Genomic DNA, 27,005 nt, shown 5'->3' on the forward strand with positions numbered 1-27,005 from the left:
AGACTTATTTAATCATACCCATGAAGTATCTGATAAGGCTCAGTATCTTTCATGACAAGCTCCTGGAAAACCAAGGATACAAGGGAACTTCCTGAGCCCCCAGAAGACTGTTATCAATAATCATACAACAAATGTCATCCTTCCTGGAGAGATGCCTACAGTATCTCCTCCAAAATCAAGAGCACGACATGGGTAACAGTATTACCATGTCCCTTTAATGCTGCCAGAGTGGTTGTACCCCAAAGTAGTCAATTAAGAAAATGAAGCAAGCAGTTTGATTGTAGAGAATAAAACTGTATACCTGAAAGAATCTGCCAAAAAGTTACTAGAAATAATCACAGGGCAAGGTGGTTAGCTATACAATTAACATACAGAAACAACCACTTTCCCCATGTTAAAAACCAATTCTAGATAAAGACCCGTGAAAAAAACAAAACTTGAATATTTCCAACACAACACAAAAAGTGCTAATCATAAAGGACTAACTTCACTCTATTATTTTTTAAAATTAGATTTTATTTATTTGTTTGCTTGAGAGAGAAAGAACGTGAGTGGGGGGAGGAGCGGAGAGAAGGAAAGAATCTCAAGCAGACTCCACGCTCAGCACAGAGCCTGATGTGGGGCTTGATCCCACAACCCCGAGATCATGACCTGAGCCGAAATCAAGAGAGTCGGTCGCTTAATGGACTGGGCCACCCAGGAGCCCCAACTTCACTCTTGATTAATCAAGGACTTTTCATTAAAAGATGCCCAAAAGAAAGAACAAGTAACCAAACAGGAGAAAACACAGGCAACTGGAGCAGTGTATCAGATTTATAAAGCAAACCATAAGAACCATTAAAAAGTGAGCAAAAGACAAAGTAGTTGTGTTACAGAATGATGTCTGTATGACCAGTAAACAGAAGATACTCAAATTAAGTTGCAGAGAACCATAATTTAAAACCACAATGGAGGAGCACCTGGGTGGCTCAGTCCATTAAGCGTCTGTCTTTGGCTCAGGTCATGATCCCAGGAGTCCCGGGATTGAGCCCCGGGATGGAGCCCTACATCGGGCTCCCTGCTCCACAGACAATCTGCTTCTCCCTCACCCTCTGCCACTGCCCCTGCTTATGCTCTCTCTCTCTCAAATAAATAAAATCTTTAAAAAAATAAAATAAAACCACAATGGAATGTCATTTTACACCCACTACATCCACAGAGCCTAACACTAGGAAGTGTATGATTGAGTGTTATGGTCCAAGTGTCAACTGATACACTCACTTTGGGGAAAAAACTAGAATTTCCTAAAACCCTACAATGCACAGGATTAGTCCACAACAAAATAAGAAGTTACACAAGAATGATCAAGCTTCAATGTTCAAAATATTCAATGCTCTAACTTTCCTCTACCAAAAAATTCACCTTACGAAAAAGTAACAACCAATTTAAACGGAGGGCTGAGTGATGCCAACTCCTGTCTCAATGTGACAACCGGTCCACTAAGCACACTTGGAGGAGTGCCGCATCTCAGTGAAACCCTGCAGAGGGGGCCGGTGAGGTATGTACAAGACTGGACATGTATGTTTGAGACGGAACAAACAGAACAACCCCAACTGCCCATCCAGTAACAGACAAACAGATGATTAAAGTGGGTTACAATCACACAACAGCCTATTTCACAGCAGTGGAAATAAATGAACTGTGCTGACCTGGACAATGTAATATGCCCCGAACACCTAAGAGTAAGTAAAACAGTTCAGAAGTCTAAATAAACCATGTTTGATAAAGTTTAAAAACAAACAAAATTACACCTAACATATTCAGTACGTCTTTCTTTGTAATAAAGGTTACTTAGAAAGCAGGGGCGCCTGGGTGGCTCAGTTGGTTAAGCGACTGCCTTCGGCTCAGATCATGATCCTGGAGTCCCAGGATCGAGTCCCACATCGGGCTCCCTGCTCAGCAGAGTCTGCTTCTCCTTCTCACCCTCCCCCCTCTCATGCTCTCTGTCTCTCATTCTCTCTCTCAAATAAATAAATAAAATCTTTAAAAAAAAAAAGTTACTTAGAAAGCAGTAGAACAGTATTTCAAAATTTAGGATTCTCCATGCTGGCGGTTAGAAAGTGAGAGGATAAAGGAGAAACAGAGATGAACATTACTGCTCTAATGTAATGCTCTAATTCTTACTTCAGATGAAATATGCAGCATGCATTAAGACACATTAAGATATAAAAATGAAGAAATCTGAACAAAAACCAAATACAGATGGGGTTTAAAAAAAACCCCTAACTTCACAAGTTACTGTTAACTGAATGGGCCTTAGGCTACCTTTGCTGTGTCAGCTTAATTACAGAGTAAGTATTATGTGGGAGGAATGCAGTATTTTTTTTTTAAGATAATCTGCTTTTAAATGATGACCCACAACCTATAGTTCCACATTCTAAAGAGATCACACACTCACTCTATTATAAGGCAAGTCACATTTGATATTAACTCTTTTAATTAGCTATGAGTCCATGATGAATAGTTACATGATATTAATACCTATTCATATGATGATGGTAGAGTTAAGGAGAAGAAACCTGTGGCCAGTGCTCAGCCCTTTAATGAGATGTCTATTAAGAGTTAATTAGGAGTTGTGTGTTCCTCAAGATGCCATGTGGAGGAGTATGTAAAGTGGTTTCTAGCCTACAAAACATTTTTTCAAGCTGCTTTTAGACATCTTCTTGGAAAAAGAAACACAAAACAACAGCTTCTCTTTGGTCTGAATTCTGGTTGGAAGTGTAAACGCTTAAGAGGCTGCAGCCCTTCCCATATGCCATATCGTCTTGTTGATGTCGTATAAATTAGACGGTTGAGAATCCTTCCCTACAAATGTGTGGTCTGACCCATGTCTGTGGAGATAAATGAAGAAGATACTAGAATGAATAAAAAAAAAAAAGTTATGCCAAACATACAAAGGAGGAGAAAGTACAAAATCCTTGGACACATAACTGAGCTATGAGAAGAATGCCTGGTAAGCCAGGGGAAAATATCAGAATCATGGCTCATAGTCAGACCTTATGCTGGAGAACAGGGCTCTGCAAAGGGCAGAGAATAGCTATTCTCAGCTTTGCAGGCCGCGTTGAGTCTTAGCTGCCACGACTCAGTTCTGCCACAGCAGGGTAAGATAAGCCGTTAAAGCAGCCTGGGACTGAAGTGTGGCTGTGTTTCAATTAAACTTTACAGACACTGAAACGTGAATGTCCTATAATTTGTATGTGTCACAACATAGTATTTTTCGTTTGATTTTTTCCAACCATTTAAAAATGTAGAAACTATTCTTATATATTCTGGGCTAGATAAAAGGAGGTGACAACCTGGACTTTGTCTAAGAACCAAAATTTCCTAGCCCCTGCTCTAGAAGTAGGTGAGTTCTGGATCCAGACTGTCTACGTTCAAATCCTGTCCCCGAATTTACCGGCCGAAGTGACCGTGGAAAGCTACTTAGCTGACAGATGCCCCAGTCTGCTTATCTATAAGAGGAGAATAATGATAGTACCTACCTCGTAAGTGCAATGCTAACGATTAAACAAATTATTTCATGCAAAATGCTAATAACTGACTCGTATAAGTGCTCAACAATATTGTTATTAGCAAATTCAGTTGACTGGACCCAAGTCCTATCTCTACTAACATGAGCTCTTGCCATGGCCGTTGGCATTGCCTCAGTGACACCAACAGAGGGCTCTCATTCTGCCCTGAACTTCCAAAGGTCCTTCCCAATCTGATAGGCCATCTGTGACTTTTCCTCTCCATGTGACTTTTGTCTTTCCTTTAAAGGGCCCATCGTAAATCACCTGCCCTTACTAATGGGTCAGAGATAGCTGACTGATCTGACTGACTAGGGGTCAGCAACTACAGCCCTGCTGCCTATTTTTGTAAATACAATTTCAATACAACGCAGCCACACTCGTTTGTTTAAAGAGGGTCTATGGTTGCTTTTGCACTACCAAGGCAGAGCTGAGTAGTTATGACAGAGACTGTCCCGTTTGCAGAAGCCTGAAATTTTTATCATGTGGCTCTTTACAGAAAATGTTTGCTGAACCTTGTGACAGAAAATTCATGCTGTGACAGTCCTGCTTATGAATACAGATACTGTGGAGATCTCTAACTCTTAAGGTTTTAACTTTAATATTGGGAATTGAGGGACAATGACAAACAGGGGATGTGACCAGAACCCAGGAGAATGGCTACTAAGGTGGTGAGATTCTAGAGTGGCCCCACTGATCCTTGACTCGTGGTTTTCATGTCCTTGTACACTCCCCTTCCCCTGAGTGTTAGCAGCACCTGTGATTTGTTTCTAGCCAAAAGAATAAGGGAAAGGTGATGGAATGTTCATTTATACAAAGCCCTGTCTTTACTACACTCACTCTAGAGACCTTCCTTGCAGGCCTGATGCAGCAAGCTGCCACGGTGGGGAAGCGTGGATGGTGAAGAACAGTGGGTGGCCTCTGGTAGTTGAGGGCAGCTTCCAGCTAACAGCCAGCAAGGAGCTGGAGCCTTCAGTTCTACAAATAGAAATAAACTAATTCTGACAACAGGAGTGAACATGGAGGTGGATTCTTCAGTAGATGAGAACACAACCCAGCCACCACCTTGAGGGCAGCCTCGTGATATGCTAATCAGAGGACCCTGTTAGGCTGCATACAAACTTCTGACTCACAGAAGCAACGAGACAAAAATATACCTGGTTTTAAGCCACCAACTTTATGGTAAATGACTATGTAGCAACAGATAAGTATCTATACACCTACTGGACTTTTGAATGAATCTCAACCAAGGCTGAGAGGCAAACGAGATAACAACACCTTCAGAGACTAGAAACAGGAAATGCAATGTCTCCCACAGATGCAACACTGATCCCCCAAATGACGCCGGGCCTCCGCCTCCACAGTTGCCCCGTGCCCCCAAACCTACTTTAGCTGTGTGTCTCTTTCACTCTTCTTAGAGAGCTGAGCTTCTATCTCTTCCCACCCACCAGGCCAGAACACTGTCCTCCATGGGCACCGCACCTTTCTCCTAGCTTCTGCAACCAAGTGCTTTTCAGTTTAGTGATAACAGTGCCAGCAAAACCAGAATGAGGCGATCTAGAAACCATCCCCTAAGAGCTGAAAGAACTGGGAAAGGTAGCTTGGAGGAGAGAACAAAATGCTTGCAAAAATAATAAAGTGGGTTATAAATAAGTAATGATGCTTCCTGGAAAAGAACTATGATATGCGGTAGGAACTCTTCCATTTCCTGCATGTCATCTGTAAACTGTCTGCAGGGACTTTCTAAAACAGACTGAATCCTGTTATTTCTCTTCCCTGGCAACTTGTTCACTTCCACAAGGTAAAAGCCCTGCAGAATCACGCCCCCACGCACACACATCTACTACAGCTGCACTTGGTCACAGTACCTGCTCCCCACAGACTCCTGGTACTATCTCCAGAATATGCCACACATGTTCCTTTTCTCATTGTTTAAAAGATTACCTCCTCTGTGAAATCATCCCTAACTGACCCAAGCATAACTGTTTTCTTCACCTGTGCCTCTATCTATAACCATATTTGTCTTTTGTCTTCCTCCCTCCCTTCCTTCTTTTCTGCCCACCTTTCCTACCTACTTCTTATAATGTCTCCCCACCCTAACTGAATATTCTTCAAGGCCAAGTGTTTAATTCAGTAATTCACAAAGTGTGGTTCAGGTACCACCCCTACCCTCTGTGGCAGAAACGTCCCCAAGGTCAAAACTATTTTTATAACAACACAAAGATGTTATTTGCCTTTCCACTCTCCTCTCCCCCAAGTGTGCAGCGTGGCTTTCCAGAGGCTGCATGACGCATGATGAAGTCACCTACAGGAACGTGCACCTGTGTATTGTTTTAGTTTGAAAGTTTCTGTTTTAATTTCAGATACAGTAAGTATCAACAGATATAATTCAAATAAATTAAAGCATTTTGGGTTCCTCATTATTTTTAAAGAGCACAAAGAAGTCCTGAGAATAAAAAAGTTTGAGAGCTGCTAGTCCAATAATTTGTGTCTTTTCAGGGAACAGAGAACAGAGTAAGGCCCATGGTAGGAACTCACTCAACGCTTTGGGAAATGGACCATATCATTCCCTGTAGTACAGTTCAAGCGTTATGCGGAGCTGCCAATATACAGTCCCAGCCTGCATCACCCTCTGTGACTCTGCTCCCATCTAGCTGTGCATCTGATCACTCCATGTCCTTATCTGAACTCTGGGTTGCAGCTAAGCTGGTTTGTGTCCCACCCTCTCTGCAAAACCCTCCATTACTATCTCTGTGCCTCTGTTCACATTGTTCTGCAGAACCAAATACTTGCTCCAATCTGGCTCAGTGACATCCTAAACCTCCCTTTCATCGTTCAGCTCAAATCTTTTCTTTGTAAAATCTTCCTCAGCCCAAACTTACATGACCCTTTGAGCTAACTCTTATAGCACTTCCCATACCCAGTCCTCCTTGAACAATTAATACTATATATATATCTATGCTTCACTATGTCTCCAATCCTTGAACACTGAATTACTAATAGAGGGTACTGCTTTTTAAAAAAAAGATTTATTTATTTATTTATTTGAGAGAGTGTGTGCGAGCGAGATGAGGGCAGAGGGAGAGGGAGAAGGACAGAAGCAGACTACCTGCGGAGCATGGGGCTCCATCTCACGACCCTGGGATCATGACCCGAGCTGAAATCAAGAGTTGGATGCTTGGGGCGCCTGGGTGGCTCAGTCGTTAAGTGTCTGCCTTCGGCTCAGGTCATGCCCCGCGTCGGGCTCCCTGCTCCGCGGGAAGCCTGCTTCTCCCTCTCCCACTCCCACTCCCCCTGCTTGTGTTCCCTCTCTCACTGTGTCTCTCTGTCAAATAAATAAATAAAATCTTTAAAAAAAAAAAAAAAGAGTTGGATGCTTAACCAAGACTGAGCCACCCAGGTGCCCTGAATAGAGGGTATTACTTATTTCTCACACATAGTAGCCCATAGCAAGAGATCTCTATCAAGTAAACAAAAGGCCTAATTTGATAAAAGTCCCCACAAGGCATTACATAATTATATTACATAATGGAAGCCAATTTCTTCCTAAAAAAACGTATCCTACCATTCAATAAATATGGGTCATGAGGCAAGTCACTTAAATCCCAGCCAGCATTAGCCAGTCCTTAGAGGTTAAAATGTCCAATTATGAGCTGCTTAGAAAAGTGACTCTATCCTTCTCTGCCTCTTGAAATCTAAGAGCCCTTCAAGTAGAATATTGACAAAGAGAAGAGAGAAGCCACTCTACATTGATATAAGTCCCATTTTAAATACTGTTCCACTGTTTGCTTAGGTTCACCAGGCTGGCATGTTTTCACACATGGTGTTCTAGAAGTGCCTGATTTTTTAAAATGTTATGGAAATCCTCGTGATGAGAAGAATGAAGCTATTATAAGCGATGAATAGTATCTGAGGCAAGAACTGGAATAGTCACTTCTGGGTTTCCTGTTCCTAGAAAGTGACCCTTTCAACATTATTGTCAGGATGCTCTTCTTAATCTCCTGAAGGACTAGAGACTAGTTTTTAACCTTCCTGAAAACCAGAAGTGACTAATTGGGCTCTTCTACACAGAGCTGGGACGAATGGCTCAAGATATACTCTTTGCAGTCCCATATTCCACAGGGTATTAAGGAGCTCAGTGGACAATCCACTCATTAAAATAGAAGAATCTTCTCTGAACATTTTACTTGTAATTCAATGGCCCTAGAGCATACACAGTCAACTGTAAGGAATAAGCATCGATTAACTTAATCTTTCAAACTTCTCTAAACCAAAATTAAGATACAGACAGTAAATTTACTCAGAGGCAAAAAGTTAAATAAATAAAACTAATACTTGAGATCAGTCTTCGACAGACCCTTGAATATGCACATACATTCCAATTCCCTGGGGAAGGAAGGGCTGCTGGCCTCCAAAGGGACTAAGATACACTACACTGTGATACTTATATAGGAGAATGTCCTTATTCCTATAAGATGATGCGTGCTGAATTGTCTAGGGTGCAAAGACTCATGATGTTTACAACTTACTTTGAAACAGTTCACCAAAATCAAAATAAAAATCATTCATTTAGATTATTAGATAGATACAGCAAAGTTGAACCTACATCTCACTGTGCTATCATATCAGTATTTTCGGTATGTTTGACTACAAGTAAACAGGTTATCAGAAAGAATGTTTTGTTTAGTCTCCAGTTCAAGTAAAGAAAAATTTAACAAGTGTTTAATAAAAGCTTTTGTGATATGGTAAAAAAAAAATATCTTTGATATTCAAATATATTACATAAGTTCTCTGAAAAATAAATCAATTTAACAACTCCTAGACGGGTGATATTCTCAATCTAATAGAATGAGTTTTAAAATATAGGCACTCCTGACACTCTTTTGGTCAAAGCCACCCCCCCCATTGGCTCCATCTCACCCAGAGTAAAAATTAAAACTTTACAATGGCCCATAAGCCCCTCACCATCTCCCATGAAAGCCTCTACCATGCAATCCAGCTACTTGTCCATGATCTCCCCTTGCTAGTCCTCAACTATGCCAGGCGGCTCCTGTCTAGGGGCCTGTACAATGGTTGCTCCAATGCCTACAGCACTCTAACCTTAGATGTCTGACGACTCCTTCATTTGCCTCATTTACATCTTTGCTCAAATGCCACTTTCTTGGCAACATATTCCCTCACCTTTGAAAATTGCCAATTCCTTACACTTCACGCTTATCTTCCTAATCCTGCTTTAATTTTCACCATACCACTTACCAGCCAACATACTATTTCTACATATTTATACTTAATTTACACAATCTAAGTTTTATGTATCATATATTTCATCTTCTACCTTGAAAATATACTATACAATCCTTGCAGGCAGGAGTTTTGGTGTTTTGGTCACCAGTACCCTAGCACCTAAGACACAATGAAATGACATGGTAACAACACCATTTACAGTCTTATTTATCCCTACGAGTTAAAAGAAAAAAGTCTAGTTTAAGACTGACCTCCCATTCAAGAATGCTTTTGTGGTGTAGGCCCGTACACTGAATCACTCTAAATTTTGGCGTGGTTCTCAGCGCTTGATCTCATGGAGATGAATCATCCGGTTGTTCTCCCGGGTACATTTGCCTGTCTCCTTATGTAGCTCCTACAGATTTTCAAGAGGACCTGGGTCTCTTCCTACTACATATACCACAGGATATAAGGCAGGACAGTACAATGGAGCTAAGGTCTTAAATGATCCTTGTTCATTGAATGAGAAATACAGACATACCAACACATTTTTAACTTCTGGCAGCATGCTACAATAAAAAGAGGTTGAGCTTTAGGACCAGAGATTTAGGTTCAAAATTTAAACCAGATTCTCACAAGCCTATGTAACCCAATAAAACTTAGTTTCCTTGGTTTTACAATAAAAGCAAAGCCACTTCCTCCAAAGGATTATCCAGGAAAAAAACTTCAAAGGACCAGTCAGAAAACCCCTATATAATGTGTCAAAAAGAAATGCTGATTTCCAACGACTTCTGAAAAATGTTTAAAAATTCTTTTCATTTCATTTCTTCCCTCACTGTCCCTTATAACCGGGCAAATAAAACCTGGTAATATTTTTAGTTAAATGCAAGAGGTCTCAAATATCAGTATTTTTTCTATTCCCAGAATGGTCTCTGGCCAAACAAAAACAAAAAACCATACAGATTTAGAGAAGTCAGTACATACTGGTGAACGACTAGAGTTAAATGACAAGCCCCTTCTAGAAGTGAGCACTCATTTCCTCAATTCCTAGAAGTCTCCTAAAATGAAAATAAGAGGTGCTTCAGATTTTACCAAATACTCCCCACATTCCAAACCCACAATGAAAAGTTAGATAGGTCAATGAGAGAAACCCAAAAGGAGTCCTGTATTTCACAAGGAAACTTATTTATTTTTTCCTGTATTATCATTTTACCATTGTTAATACACATAAGTTAACATGGACAACATAGTAAATTAAGTATCACAATAAAAAGTATATGAACTTCCCATTCAAGTACGGGATTTTGATAAGGAAAATCCTACATCATTCCATTTGAAATCAGTGGCACTATTTTGTTATATCAAGTGTCAGTTTAAATGTAAAATCGAGGGGCGCCTGGGTGGCTCAGTCACTAGGCATCTGCCTTCGGCTCAGGTCATGATCCCAGAGTCCTGGGATCGAGCCCCACATCGGGCTCCCTGTTCTGCGGGAAGCCTGCTTCTCCCTCTCCCACTCCCCCTGCTTGTGTTCCCTCTCTTGCTGTGTCTCTCTCTGTCAAATAAACAAATGAAATCTTAAAACTAACTAAATAAATAAATGTAAAATCGATACCTCCTTTCCTTGAACTCCCTATCCGGAAGGTGGCTCACAAGGAAAGGAGGTACACTGTTGCCTTCACATCACAATTTTGCTGAGCCAATTCCACAGCAAGAACCATTGCTGTCTCCTAATTTATTCTATCAGTCACAGCGCAACATAAATCCCATTAACTATCACAGGCCAGCATTAAGTTACAATTCTATTTACAACTCATTCCAAAATATTCACACTATACTGGTATTTTCCTTTGCCCTTATTAAATGGTAAAAGGGCCCAAATTCTGTGGCTGCAATTACTGAGTATCCACTGCACTTCAGAGAGGTTTTCTGATAGGCTATTTCCAGCTACTATGAATGAAGATTACTTTCCGTGCCATTCAAAGATTCACGCCCTGCCGCCTCCAGTGCTTCCTGCGGCAGTCAGATCCAAGCTTTGCACACTGCGGAAACCATACATTCACTACTGAGTCAGAAAAAGGACCCCACAAGACTGAAGTCGCTAGATTTTGTTTTTGTCCTGCTAAATTAGAAATGGCTAAGTTTGCAACCTGTTTCTTAACCCCTGATGCTCTATGGTATCACCTACCAAAATTTTAAAAACAGATTTACATGTAGAAATTTTCCCCTGATTTTACAAAGTCCAGAAACTTCTTTGAATCAAACTAAGAAGGTGGTGCCAACCCTTTTCAATTCCATGACCACAGGGAACCAAAGACCCTGCAAAATGAACCAAAACCACAAAAAGTAGATGAAAGTAAGACATTTCCCAGGCATTCAATAGGCCCAGGCTTCCCCTGCCTGAGCTGGGCACTGCCTGGTGGCGCAGAATCAATAAAAAGCAAGACGGATGTGGCTGGGCTTGCTAATTTGGGGATCCATCTAAGAAAAATAAGTGAGCTTTCAAACTAAGAAATACTATGGATACTCTGTTAAGAACAGGTCAATAATTTGCTTTGAGGGCTAAAAGTGAGAGTTTTGATTAATCTGTTTCCAGATATATCTGCAAAATGAAACTGCTAGATTGACACTTTTAAGAAAGCAAAGGCCACAAGAGGGGTAGGACCTGTGCAACCTAATGAAAATCAGAAGGTTTTTTGCTTGAAGAGACCTCACTGGTATCTACTCAAACCACCCAGAACAGAGCACCAGGAGGTCAGAGGGTATCATCTGTGGAGTACTGCCTGGCAGTTTTACTTTTTACTTCACATACCCTTTATTCTATAAGAATGAAAGAGACAAAAATAAAATGACTGCAGTTGAAGCATAGTTAATAAACTGTATACAACTTAGAGATGGAATTAGGCAAGGTGACAGCAAGAAACCTTTAGCTTGAGTTATTCATCAGAAATTATTTCATAATGAAAAGAAAAAATTAATGAACAATGTAAGAAATGTTGGGAATACACTACTGATAATTGTATATAAAATATTTTACCCTGGTGTGAAAATTAGCCTCTTTTAACATATAGGAACACTTGCCAGAAGCCAGGTATTGCTTATGAAGCTACTCCTAAAATTTACTCCTCTTCATAATAAATTAAATAAAAATAATCAAAAGTCCTTAACAGCAAAAATGTCATCTGTCCAATATCACAAACTAACCTAACTATACAGTACGTTATAGGGAGTACCTAACCATCACTTTCGTGCCACACGAGAGAACTCAGAGCTAACGAAGGCAAATAATTTTGAAAGTGCTATAGCTATTCAGGGCAGACCCAAAAGTACAAACTAAGTCTGCAAAATCCTAAAATCCAACAAAAAAATATGCTGTCTATAAGAGACCTATCTTAGATCCAAAGACACAAACAGACTGAAGAGTAAATTAATGGAAAAAAGATATCCGATGCAAACACAGTAACCAAAAGAGAGCTGGAGTGGTATCCTAATATGAGATAGAAGAGACTTTCAGGCAAAAAAAGGTTAGAGAGAAAACGAAAGATGTTATATAATGATAAAAAGGCCAATTCGTGAGAAAGAACAATTATAAAGATGTATGCAACTAACAAAATATATGAAGCAAAACCAGACAGAACTGAAGGAAGAAATATAGATCGTTCAACAATAATAGTTGGAAATTTCAAGACATCACTCTCAGTGAAGGATAGACCAACTAGAAAAATGACAGACAACTTGAACACTATAAACCAGCCAGACCAAACATACACAGACGATGCCATTCAACAATAGAATACAAAAGGAATATTCACCAGGCTAATATATTAGACAACAAAACAAGTCTCAAAAAATTTTAAAAGATAGAAACCACACAAATTATCTTTTCTGAATACAATGGAATGAAATTAGAAACTGGTAACAGAAGAAAATCTAAAAAAAAATCACTAATTGGTATATACTAAACAACACACTCTTAAAACCACCCATGGGTCAAAGAAGAAACCAAAAAGGAAATTATAAAATACTTTGAGAAGAATTAAAACAAAAATAAAATATGTCTAAATTTACAGAACACAGTAAAAGGAGTACTGAGAGGGAAATTTATATAGCTATAGAAGTCAACATTATAATAAAGAAGAAAGATCTCAAATTAATATCCCATCCTCCAAAGTAAGGAAATATTAAAATGCAGACCAAACTTAGGGGCACCTGTGTGGCTCAGCTCGTTGAGCATCTGACTCTTGATTTTGGCTCAGGCCATGATCTCTGCTCAGATCGTGATCTCAGGGTCGTGGAATCGAGCCCCACGGTGGGCTCCATGCTCAGAGGGCAGTATGCTTGAGATTCTTTCCCTCTCCTTTCCCTACCTCCCAACCTCTCTAAAATAAATCTTTAAAAAAAAAAAAAGGTTAAAAAAAAAAAATTAAAAAAAAAAAAAAAAAAGGAAAGAAAAGGAAACTGGCAACAACAAGCAAAAGGAAAGAATAAAGATTACAGTGGAGATAACTTAGAGAATAGAAAAACAACAGAATCACTGAAATCCAAAGTCGGTAAAACTGGTAAGTCTTTATCTAGATTGATGAAGGGAAAAAAAAAAAAGAGTGGACCAAATTACTAAAATCAGGAATGAAAATGGGGACACTACTACCAACCTTATAGAAATAAAAAGGTACAATGTAAAAAGACATTATAAACTTTTTTAAAAAATAGCTTTACTGAGATATAATTCATATACCATACAACCAACCCATTAAAAGGGTACAGCTAGATATTCACAGATACATGCAACCATGACCACAGTAAATTTTAAAACCTTTCGATCATCTCAAACAGAAATCCCATACTCTTTAGCTATTATTCCCTTTTGCCTGTTCCTCCTAGCCTTAAGCAACCATTAATCTACTTTCTATAAATCTGCCTGTTTATATTTCATATAATTGGAATTAAATAATATATTGTCTCTTCTCACTGTTTTTTTTACCCCACCTACCATGTTTTCAAGGATGATCCATGAGGTCGCATATGTCAGTACTTCATTCTATTTTATGGTTGAATAATATTCCCATTGTAATACCACATTGTTTATCCATTCAGCAGCTGATAGACATTTGAATTGTTTCCACTTTTGGTTGTTATGATTTGTGTGTGTGTGTGTGTGTGTGTGTGTGTGTGTGTGGTACCAACAAATGAGACAATGTACATGAAATGGACAAATTTCTAGAAAGATATGCACACTACCAAAACTGACTCAAAGAGAAATAGAAAACCTAAACAGACTTGGAACAAGTAAACAGATTAAATCAGTTCTTTAAAAAATATTAAAAATCAGGACTTGATGGCTTCCTATGTGAATTCCAGCAAACATGTATAGAAGAATGAGCACAGGGCAACCCTCTCAAATCCCCTCCCTCCTCGGGAACTTTGTACTATCACTTTGTTATCGCTCAATAAACCTTGCTTTGCTGCCCACCACTCTGTCTGGTCTACCTCTCCATTCTTCAAAGCCCCTTGACCAAGAATCACAGGAACCGACAGAGAAAAAAATCCAATAACACCCATGCTTTAATAAAACCATCATTCTGCACGGAAGGAAGGAAGGAAGGAAGAATAAACATCAATAATTTTCAAACTCTTCAAAAAAATAAAGAACAATTCCTAACTCATTCTTAGAGGTCAGTACTACTCTGACATCAAACCAGATAAAGTTATCACAAAAAATGAAAAATACTCAATAAATGTCCCTTATGAATACGGATGCAAAAATCCTCAACGAAATACTAGAAGCAAACTAAATCCAATAGAGTATTACGTGGAATATTCCCATAATCAATCAAGTGGGATTTATCCCAGGACTGCAAGAGTGGTTCAACAGGCAAGAATCAATTAATACAACGTATTTAAAAAAAAAAGTAAAAACACCACATGGTTATCTCAATTGATACAGAAAAAGCAGTTGGCAAACTGCAACATCTTTTCAGGATAAAAACATTCAACAAATTATGTATAGAGGGAATTTCCCTAAACTTGGTAAAAGAAATGTAGGAAAATCCAGCAGCTAACGTCATACTTAATAATGAAATGCTTTCCTCTTAAGATCAGGAAAGTAATTTCACTTACAAAAGCATTCAAAAGAATAAAATACAAAGGAATAAATTTAACTAAAGGAAATGTAATACAGGCGCCAAGAACTGCAAGACTAAAAATTTCAAAACAATGCTTAAATTAAGGAAGATCTAAATAAATGGAAAGACATCCTGTGTTCAAGGATTGAAAGACTTCATATTGTTAAGATGGCAATACTCCCCAAACTGAATGAAAATGAAAACCACTTCATAAACACCCCAGTTGCATTTTTTTTAAAAGCGGAGGTGGGGGAACAAATGTTGGTGAGGATGTGGAAGTCAGAACATTCATACGTTGCTGGTGAAAACATAAAATGGTAGAACCACTACAGAAAAAGTTGACTAGTTTCTCGAAAAGCTAAACATAAAATTACCAGTTGATCCAGTAATCCCACTCCTAGGTACAGAGAATTGAAAAACCTATGTTCACACAACATCCTGCACCTCAATGTTCATAATAATGAAAAAATGGAAACAATACAAATATACATGAACTGATGAACGGAGAAGTAAAATGTGGTATTATCCACTGAAAGAGTATTATTCAGCACAGAAAGGCATAAAGTAGTGATTTTATACTACAAATGGATGAACTTTGAAAACCTTATGCTAAGTGAAAGAAGTCAGACACAAAAGCCCGCATACTGCATGATTCTATTTACAGGAAATGTATAGAATATAGGCAAATCCACACTGGCAGAAAGCAGATTAGTGGTTACTAGGGCTGAGGAGAGAAGAAATGGGAAATACCTGCTTAACTGGTATGGGATTATCTTTTGGGGTGATCAAAGTGTTCTGGAGTTAGTGGTGATGGATGCACAACACTGTGAATGTACTAGAAGCTACTAGACTGTATACCTTTAAGTGATTAAAATAGAGAATTTTAGGGCGCCTGGGTGGCTCAGTTGGTTAAGCGACTGCCTTCAGCTCGGGTCATGATCCTGGAGTCCCGGGATTGAGTCCCGCATCGGGATCCCTGCTCAGCGGGGAGTCTGCTTCTCCCTCTGACCCTCTTCCCTCTTGTGCTCTCTGTCTCTCATTCTCTCTCTCTCAAATAAATAAATAAATAAATCTTTAAAAAAAATAGAGAATTTTGTAAGAATTTTACCTCAATTAAAAACAAAAAAACAACGAACTTAAACCTATCCAGCAACATATAAATGAAAATAATCATGTAAGTCCTTCCAGTATTCCTATGTTCACATGCTCAAAACCTAGATCTAAAAATAGGCATCACAGGGCACCTGGCTGGCTCAGTCAGTGGAACGTGTGACTCTTGATCTCGGGGTCTTGATTATGAGCCCCAGTTGGGTGTAGAGATTACTTAAATAAATAAATCTTAAAAATTGGCATCAGATACTTCACAACTGTGATGTTATTAACAGCTCTCAGACAACCTTTAAATTCTATCATAAAAGGAAGGGATAAGAGAAAAAAAATCATACACTAATCTTAAGGGACAAGTTGATAGTAATCATCGTTCTTACTTTTTTTTTTTTAAGATTTTATTTATTTATTTGACAGAGACACAGCAAGAGAGGGAACACAAGCAGGAGGAGTGGGGGAGGGAGAAGCAGGCTTCCCGCTGAGCAGGAGCCCGACGCGGGGCTCGATCCCAGGACCCCAGGATCATGACCTGAGCCGAAGGCAGACGCTTAACGACTGAGCCACCCAGGTGCCCCCATTGTTCTTACTTTTAAATGCAAACAGGCCCAATTATTTTAGCAAGCTGATAGGAAATTACGACATCTATTAGTCCTGTCCTTGGGGACAGCTATAACTCACCAAGTTTCTCTGGCTCATCAGGTCCTGTGCCTGCAATGCAGCTGCTCTCCAGGCCATAGGTGGGATCCACTTTCCCAGAAGCCCGTGCTGCTTCTTGCACTTTCTTGACATGAGCTTCGACCAATTCCAGTGGCACTTCCTCTCGGACCCGAGAAAACTCCTCTGTTCAAGAGTAAAAATGGAATAGTGTGACCTGGTTTTGCAAAAATATGTGCTTTAATGTAAATCACTAGGAAATCCAACACATAGGGTCTTGCATAGTGACTTTTCTGGGGACTCAGTCTTATCTATCCCAGCAAAACAAGAACGCCAAATGAGACAGTAATGTACACTAATGCAATTCTATGGTTCTATGTTTTAACTTACATGTCACAGTACTCTGCTGTACGAACAGAGATTTCTAAATTTCCATTAGTAACAATCAAAATTTCTGCCCAGGGCGCCTGGGTGGCTCAGTTGGTTAAGCGACCGCTTTCGGCTCAGGTCATGATCAGGTCCCGGGATCGAGTCCCGCATCAGGTTCCCTGCTCGGCAGGGAGTCTGCTTCTCCCTCTGACCCTCCCCCCTCTCATGTGCTCTCTATCTCTCATTCTCGCTCTCTCAAATAAATAAATAAAATCTTTAAAAAAAAAATTTCTGCCCAAACTTAATCTAACTCTGCAGGCTAGATTGATAATAAAGCAAACAAGGATTAAACAACCAGAAATCCAAGAAAGGGTTTTACAGCATGAGAAAGTTCTAATTATAATAAAATCAAACAATGTTAAATTGTTCTTTTGCTAGTTAGGTCAAAGTCCAAATGAATCACAAAATATACCACAAAAATTCTGTTTTGCCCCTCCCATTCTTAATAAATGCTCTTAATTTTAAAACTATTATATTTTAGGGGTGCCTGGGTGGTTTAGTTGGTTGGGCATCTGACTTCGGCTCAGGTCACGATCTCAGAGTCTCGGGATCGAGCCCCGAGTCAGGCTCCCAGCTCAATGTGGAGTCTGCTCCTCCCTCTCCCTCTCCCCTGCAACGCCCCGCTTGTGCATGCATTCTCTCAAATAAATAAAATCTTAAAAAAAAATATTATAGTATTTTTAAATATAACATAAAGGGGTAATGTCTGATTTTCTGCTATATAACTCAAATGAACATAGCAGCTGATAACACTTAAATCTGAAACAACTTGTATATGAAGGAAAGTATTAAACCATTATCTGAAACTACTACGTTGGCTACATGGTTCAGGAAAGTCCATACCCAAAGCTGCTTTTGCTGCAGCAGATGCCACGCGAGGGTCCACCACAGATGCCAAAAAAGCAACAGTGCTCATGACTGGGTTTCCTGACTGACTGAAAGGGACAGGCTGGTAGGCCAGGGGCCCCAAGGAAGCATCCGAATTCTCAAGGTATGGGTCCTCAATAGGAAGCCTCAGAAAGTGGAGGATGCATTCATCCTGAGTACGACTTCCAACATGCTCTGACACTTTGTTCCAATCATCCTTATACATCTCCAGGGCCTACAACAGAAAAAAACCAGGAGCTTTAGTATCAGGTAATATGTAACAATATCAGAAGCCTGTGACTGTTCTTTACACGGATTTTTAAAAAAATAATGAAAATGATTATACAGTCCATAAGAAAATAGGTAGATTTGACTGCTTTCCTAATTGTATTAAATCTCAATCGGCAAAATAAATAAAAAGCATACATATATAAAAGGGAGAATAACTGTCTTTCATTAATACACACAATTGTTTATATAGAAAACCCAAAGAAATGTACAAAAAGATACTAAAACTAAAAGGTTTAGCAAAGTCACAGGACAGACGTGGAATAGAAAAACTCAATTTTATTTCAATGAAAAGTTTTAAATTGGAAAAAAGTATTTAAAATACAACAAAAATGAAATACCTAGGAATAATTATAATAAAGAATGTGTAAGATCAACATGCTGGAAAACATAAAGCACGCTGAGAGAAATTAAAGATCTAAATAAATTAAGAGCTACACCATGTTCATCCATCAGCAGTCTCAATATTAAGATGTCAACTCTCTCCACACTGAGTAACAGGTTCAACACAATCCCATTCAAACTCCAAGCCTTTTTTGTTAGAAATTAAGAAACTGGTACTAAAATTTATAAAGTGTATAAATTTCCAATTTAAAAATTCATAATCTGTCAGAGAAAAATGCTGAAAAACTTTCAAAAAAAAGTAAAAGCAGTGTCCAAGGGGGAGAGGAACAGAATGTTATGAAGAAAATCAAGGAATTAATTGGAGAAAAAGAATGTATTCAGTAGTTGATCAAAGTTGCTATTCCTACATGATTCTCAACCAGGGGCAATTCTGCCTCTTTGGGGACATTTTTGGGGAGGTGCTACTAGCATCTAGTGGGTAGAGGCCCCGGATGCTGTTAAACACTGTACAATACACGTAAGAAGAGCCACCACAACAAAAATCTGGCCCAAATGTGGATTGCAGGAGGCTGAAAAATCCTGCTCTAGAGCCTGATTTGCAGATCTACACTGTGAGATGAGCTTGTGAGATGGTTCTTTCCAAGTTTATTAAGTAAATTATATTTTTTAAAAGGTTTTATTTATTTTTTTGACAGAGAGAGAGACAGCGAGAGAGGGAATACAAGCAGGGGGAGTGGGAGAGAGAGAGAAGCAGGCTTCCCGCGGAGCAGGGAGCCCGATGTGGGGCTCGATCCCAGGACCCTGGGATCATGACCTGAGCTGAAGGCAGATGCTTAACAACTGAGCCACCCAGGTGCCCCTATTAAGTAAATTCTTAACCCAGGGCTCCAACTGCTGCCCCAGGCTTGCCTTCTTGCTGGAGTGGTAGAGGACTCCTCAAAACCCCCACCAGCAGATGGTCTTATTCATTAAATCTCTTGAATGACAAGGCTAATTCTGGGTTTCCTCTGGATAGCCAGTGGCCTCAGGTAGTTCTAAAAGGAATTACTTAGAAAAAAGACCTAGATTGTAACAAAAAAGAAAAATCAATCTCTCTCCCTAGGGCCCTTGGGGCCAGAAACATATAATTGGGGCTATCTTATGTTTCCGATTATGGGGAGATTTTCTTGGGATACTCTACCATAGTCTTTTCAAATAAATTTATTAAAAAATTTTTCTTCCTTTTTCTTCCTCAGCCAGAGTAAAATAAGAAAGTCCAGGAAGTTTTTTCCAGAATACAGCTAAGAAACCCTTTGACATGCAAAATTCAGTAAAGAGTCAGTGTCCAGAAAAGCGTAAGGCTGGGAAAGTGAAGATCCAAGCCTGGGCACTGACGGTAGCATTACATAACAGGAAATCGAAGACTTGTTTTCAAACAGAACATGGTGACAGACTGGCTGGGAAGGAGGGGGAGGGCTAATATATTAGCAGACATTTTACAGTACTACAAAACACCTTCATTCTTCCTGCTATGACCTGGGTCCCATCACCGCTCTTTAACTGGATTCTCAGAATCGCCTATCTCTCTAACCTTAAATTCATCTTTCTTCCTATTGCCAGAATGAATTATGTTTCACACATGACACTGTCTCTCCTCTGCCTAAAACTATTTCCTTGCTTATAATTATCTTACGGAATTAAGTCCAAACAGGATCAGGGCTCTGGCCCACTCCACCACTCTCTCTCCTCTTTCATGTTCTACGAATATCCTGATCCCAAACACTCTTCCTAGGTATTGTGCCTCTGGACACACTGTTCTGCACCAGAAATACTATGTACTACAGCCAACACAGCCGTCCCATTCCCGGGAAGCTCTGAGTCTCATCCACCCAACCTGTCACACAGCCATCCCTCTAGAAAGGACTTACTCCAGGTACAGCTCCAATTGTGAAGTTAAGGACGCTGCACTCGTGCTGTTTTACCCTGTTTCTGTCACCCGCTACAGTACAAATCCTTTCAGTGTAGAGTCTGTGGCCTAGCCATCTCAGTCTGCAGTCTGCCACAGCGCCCAATAAAACCCGCTGAACTTAACCACAGGGGACTGGACTAGACCAGGAAAAGAATGTGAGTTTTCCTTGGCTCCAAATGTAAAAAACCACCCAGTAAAAAAAGGCTTTTCCTCAAGACAACTGTATTTTTTTTTAAACTGGAAGACATACTCATCTAAAATGTAATTCAGAATTATACAGAAAAAAATATTTCTTGGGTGACCTATCAAGGAAAGGCACATATCAGGTACATGCAGACCATGAGGAAATCTTTGATGCTGTTTACTATCTTCCAAAGCTACTGTTTCTGTGATCTAGCCAGTATAAAGTATGTGAAGAACTCTTCTAGTGATCAACGTTAATAACCTTCATGGCTTTTATCTGCAGGTACAAGATTCCATGTCCACTAGTCATCTAAGGGAAAATAAATACAAGGCATGAGAAAGCAAAGCAGGCATGAGAAAGACTAAAGTTAACAAAGGAGAACTGATACGCTCCCAGACTCAGGTTTTATCAATTTCAAGCCCAGGCACAATTACAATGATCAGGAAGACTACATTATCAGCTGTGGACTTAACTTGTGAAAGCCTCTCTTAAAAATCTGTCATCACTATGGAACAGAATGGTGCCATTTCTTCTTCCACTCTGGCAGCCTCATTCTGTCAATGCAACTTCAAACTGACGGGACGGACCAGGTTAGCCTTTCGTGGCTTCTTAAATTGGTGACTCATTTTCAGGTGGCATACCTGGAATTCCTCACACATTTTACAAATGAAATCTACTCAGACAAGTCTCCATCATCTTTATCTTATGCAATATATTTTTTCAAAAAACTAATATAAAGCCTTGTATTAGCCTTCATGTCTACCAACTCAAGGTCTTTTTCAAACTGCATTTATTCATCCCATGTGTAGATTCCACATTGGTTATTTGCAAAACTGAAACTATGCCTCCTAAAATCTGTAATAAGACAATGAACTGAACATACCCACTGATAAGAACCTGCAGCATTCCATATAAGAACTGTGCTTTGATGAGAGACCATATCAAATAAGGTGTTAAAATAAAAGTGGGTGGTCTAAGAATAGTCTAAAATAGTTGGGATGCTGCCTGTGTGATATACTTGTCTAATAAAATAGTGTGATTTCGGGAGGCGGGGAACCACAGACCTTAACAAATCTTCCAGATTTATATATTTATTAGGAAAAAATTAACTGGTTTTGGTTATAAATCCATCACAAATCCACTTCAAATTCTTAAGCTATTAATTACCAATAAATAAACTATAGAAATAGAAGGTGTTAGTGGTAACAATACTGCTGGGGAGCCTCTGTATAACCGAAAACAATACCTGTTGATTCAACTGCATGTTTAAAAGAAAACCCAACCACTGGACAGGTTCCACCTGCAGGAGAAAAAAATGCACTATTGTGTAAGGATATTGTGGTTTTCTTGGATATGTCCAGGGTAAATAGCAGCTCAGCCATTCTGGCCTCACTCCTGTATTTATTATTCACTATTCTTAAATGTAGAAGAGGAGAAAATTTTGAATATCAGTGTGTAGCAAGAACAAGAACTGATAAGACTGGTGCTGCAAAACTAAATTTCTCCCCAGAGCCCAGAGACTCTAAAAAAGCAATATGAAAGTGTATTATATTCCCTCCAAGTACTGGGAACTTTTAAGTTAACATCCATGCAAATAGGACTGGACAAAACAGTCCTGAAATAAATAAAGGGTGGCTCAGAAAAGAAGCTCTCTGCATATCACTGATAATGAATGAGTAGATGAGAGTACATTAAAATAATAGTAAAAAAAGAAATCTTTTTGAATTTTAATCCAGAGAGAGAGAGAGATTAAGAGAAAAGAAGGAAAAGTAGAAGAGGGGTGTAAAAAAAGGAAATTGTTAACACACCACTAAAACTTCTTAAAAACACAACTGTTGGAACAACTCAAAATCCAAATTAAAGCAGTACAGGACCATGAGCCATCAGCAGGTCCAGTATCTCAGTGTGGCCTGAAGACCCACAGGGCACCACTCTTTCAGGGGGGCCCAGAGACCAACCCATTTTCCTAGTAACAACAGGACACTGCTGCCTTTTTTCATTATAAGGGCATCTGCACAATCGGTGCAAAAGCAGTGGTGAGTGATCTGCCCACCCTCCGCATGATCAAGGCAGTAGCGCCAGACTGTCTTCAGGGTCACTCTAGTCTTTACTGCCACATACTCACAAAAGTAATCCAACTTTAAAATTATTAATTTTATAAATCTAAAGATTGAAGTCCACTTGTTTTCAGTATTTGGTACTATGAAATGTGAGGTACACGAGAGGACTAAAAATCAACCATCCAAGCATGATGGTGGTCTGAAGGAAAAGCACTGTTCGACCACCTGAGTTTCAAGCTCAACTAGCCATTTTCACAGAAGACCGTTTTTATTAGAACAAATGGCTAATACACCATGGTTTGGAGACACAGATATCTTGCGGACATTTTCTGATCAGCACAGGAGTTCTGACCTGCTCCGTTTCTGACCAGGCAAGGTCACCCTGCCTCAGGTATCATGGTGGGCCCCCACTTGGGGGAGGTCACCATACTGATGCCAAACTGAGTGCAGACACCCAGGTAGCATAGCAGACTCCTGTCCAGAACCCCAGGCTTTAAGCAATCCTCCTGCCTTAGCCTCCCGAGTATCTGAGACTAACAGGTACTCGCCACCACAATGGCCCAGCAGACATGCTCTCAAAAGCAAACAGGACTCTCAAAAATTCACTGTGAGGGACGCCTGGGTGGCTCAGTTGGTTAAGTGTCCAACTCTTGATCTCAGCTCACGTCTTGATCTCAGGGTCGTGAGTTCAAGCCCTGCACTGGGCTCCATGCTGGGCATGGAGCTTACTTTAAAAAAAAAAAAAAAAAAGGAATAAAAATTAAATGTCACTTCAAAGAAAGCTGAGAATCTGTTGCCAACGATTAAGTGAAAATTAGAATTCTGAAAAATACATACCTGTCATGAAAGCCTATCCTATGGGAATACTTATAATTATTTGAAAAGGCCATTAAGATACTCTTTCTGTTTCCAAATACAGATGCAGGTCATGCCAGATTTTCTTAATATACTTAAATTAAAACAACATATATGCTGGAAAAGCAAATATGAAAATCCAGCTGTATTCTAATAAGCCAGGCATTATAGATATTACTAATGTGTAACACCAGACTTTTCAGTAATATCTGTTTTCCAGTCTATTTTTCATAAAATTGTTATGTTAACTTGCAATGGGTTTACTGTTTTTAAGTAAATTAGTTTTCTCAGTTTTAATTTACAATACAGGAAAATACTGACAAGCTCACAAACAAAAACTCTTTGAAGTCCTCAATATAATTTTTAAGAGTGTAAGTATATCCTGAGACCAAAAAGTTTGACAACTGCTGACCTAGTCTAATCTTCTATTTGATACTTGATTTCTGAACTGCAAATGTTACACATGATCTACAAGTCTGGATCACATGAATACTCTACTGAAAGGGAGCTCTCAGCCTCTGTAAATTCACTGCTCTAAAGTTAAGAGACAAAGCAGGCACTGTAAGTCACCAGCAACAATCACTCCCTTCCTCCAGGTTGACCCCACTAATGAAACTAGAAAACCATGTTTGTTTTCCCGGCATCACCTGTGGTACTTGGTGAGCACTGAGACCAATTCTGAACAATGAGGTAGAAGAGAAAGACTGATGAGCGGCTTCTGGTTAAGCTTTTCATTTCAAGAAGAGCCCAAGAAGAAAAGGCCCCAGGAAGGCCCTTTCCAAGGTTCTTCCTATTTTGAATGGGGATATGAAGCCAGGGAACAAACCAGCCTTCCTGTGACCAGAAGAGAACACAGGGAGACAGAACATGGACACGTAAAGAAGGTGGGACAAAACAACAGAAAAGCTAGGAACCTGATGATATACTTGAGCAGTGAAAAGAATGTTGAGGGGCGCCTGGGTGGCTCAGCTGGTTAAGTGTCTGCCTTCGGCTCAGGTCATGATCCCAAAGTCCTGGGATAGAGCCCCTGAGTTAGGCTCCCTGCTCAGCCCGAAGTCTGCTTCTCCCTCTCCTTCTGCCCCTTCCCCCTGCACTCATGCATGCACCTGCACTCTCTCAAATAAAATCATTAAAAAGAAAATGTTGGAACTGCCAATCTGAAGACAGCCAGTTGAACAAAAAAACCAATGTCCTTTTGGTTTAATCTACTGCTAATTAGATTTAGTTCTTTGTAGGCAAAAGCATTCCTAAGAGATTAAACAGTAAACTTCCTCATTTAGTTCTAATTTAGCTCTCACATGCACATTCTACCCTCAAATACTAAGTAGTGTCACACAGTCTTCACTTTACCCAAAGATTGTTCTGTGACAAAAGACAAACGGTCCTTCTTCAGAAATGCTTGATAAATATGGAACCCAATATTCTATACTTCTCACTCTCTAGGGCAAAAATAATTGCTAAGATTCACCTGTGTAAGTATTTGCAAGAATCTCCAAGACATGAAGAAATCCAAAAAGCATTCAACAAGTTGACGGAAAGATATCTTGAATTATCACTGGTTTACCAGAGTGTTCTGCTTTCAAGGACAAAACAGTATTTTCAGGGACAGATGTCTTTATCTACTTCTCTGGAGTCCTTTTGGGAAATACAGAGGTCGTACACTCAAATGCATACAAGCACCGGAGAACGCATCAACAATGACCAAGGTGGGCTAAGTTTAAAGAAAACTGGAATCTGAAGAAACATTCCACTTCAAAGGAACATCTGCTCCTCAAGGTCAGCCAATTATTGCTACATGGGGATGAGGAGCCAGAACTGCCACATCTTCTAATTTTGGATGAAAAATTAGAAATCTAGACTACTTTTGCAAAGCTCTAGTATTTGTTTCATATTGGCAAAGATTTAAAATAAACAAAACAACACAACCCGGGCCAAAAAAACACATATCCAGGCTTGATCTTCCCTACTGATAGCCAGTACATCACTTCAAGGTATGGTATTTAATGATGGCCCAAGAAAATTCTATTAAAACTCAATACATGGTTCAAAAAACTTTAGGATTAATTCCAAAGGTATATTTCACTGCTCACACAAATGAAGCACCCATCTCCTATGTGGTAATGGGGCTCTGCTATTAACGTGCTTACCTCCAGGAGCAAAAGGGTCTCCTGTTCAGTCCATTCTCTTCCAGCACTAGCACCTTTACTCTAAAGAAACAAAACCAGAAATTAGGTACTCGTTTCTAAAGGCTGAACATGGAGCTCAGCAGAAGTCCCTTCTATGTAGAGGGGGCTATTTTATGCAAACCACCAAGTAAGTCCCTGAGCAACAGGGATAAAACACTTAAGGACCCTCAACTTCTAACAAAGGCAGACTTATTTCTGAAGATTTCTTGCTGTCTATCAAGGACTCATAGACCATTCAGATATATTATTCCTATTATTTTGATATTTAAAAATACCTTTTGAAGCTACAAAGGCTACAATATTTTAATGCATACCATGAATTGGCTATGATATTATACATAATACAAATATTTGGTATAACTTGAAGGAAGTACTTTTTCCAAGATTCAAAGACAAATTATACTACATATAAATTACTCTGAAGGATTCTTAATTCCAACTGCAACAAGTTCATATTCTCAATTTTAACACCTATAATCACCAACTGATTCCTTAAACTTTAAATCACTCTTTCTATAAGAATCCCTTTAGTTGCCAATTCATGTGAGCATGGGGGTAAAAGAAAGCCAACGTTGTTATGTAAAAATTAAGATTTGTGAATTGATTCATACATCTTGAGTTGGTAGGCCCTGCTCCATTCATAGACTAGCAGAGGACTGGATGTATGGTATACCTGACATTATTCTTCACGTGTAAATGTTACCAATTCAAAATATACATTCTACCATAGCCCTTCTCTGAAAACTCTATTTTGGGAGATTACAATTTAATAAACGAAGAGAAAATTTCTATGGTCTGTGATTTCCTTGTTTGTGACAATAAAGCTTCTCAAGTTATTTGACTCAACCTTTCTGCATAACTGTGCTACTGTGGGTAAAAATTAAATTATGACTTGCTAGGTGGTTTCCATGGTATTCAACACATATCATTCTGAAATTTTTGCAAAAAATGTACTAAAAGTAAGTAGTCCTTTACAGAATAAAGAAGAATCTAAGCATTGTAGAATTCAAGTCCCACAACATGACTCTGAGAAGAAAAAAATGCATATAGCTATAATTCATAATACATTGTTCAGATTCCTTAATGATTACTTTACAACAACCAATGTTCATCTTTTAGTGAACCAAACTCAGAAGTGACCATCAATCAGATTTGGAGCTCCAAGAGGAACAAAATTCATTAACATTTCACC

General features: G+C 39.3%; 1 protein-coding gene across 3 annotated transcripts in view; it reads right to left on the minus strand.

Moving 5' to 3' along the window:
* Positions 1-27,005, minus strand: part of SMARCC1 (SWI/SNF related BAF chromatin remodeling complex subunit C1) — a 172,706-nt gene that overhangs the window by 50,817 nt on the left and 94,884 nt on the right. For all 3 annotated transcript variants that reach the window (XM_025884852.2, XM_025884851.2, XM_025884853.2), the window contains exons 19-21: positions 25,775-25,834; positions 17,924-18,182; positions 16,676-16,837 (exon numbers count right to left, since the gene is read on the minus strand). In XM_025884852.2, coding sequence (XP_025740637.1) covers positions 16,676-16,837; positions 17,924-18,182; positions 25,775-25,834 — 481 coding nt within the window. The remainder of the gene's footprint in view (positions 1-16,675; positions 16,838-17,923; positions 18,183-25,774; positions 25,835-27,005) is intronic.

The sequence above is a fragment of the Callorhinus ursinus genome, unplaced genomic scaffold (assembly GCF_003265705.2).
Source record: "Callorhinus ursinus isolate GAN/ISIS: 27379988/994484 unplaced genomic scaffold, GSC_fseal_2.0 scaffold15, whole genome shotgun sequence".
In the NCBI taxonomy this organism is placed as follows: domain Eukaryota; kingdom Metazoa; phylum Chordata; class Mammalia; order Carnivora; family Otariidae; genus Callorhinus; species Callorhinus ursinus.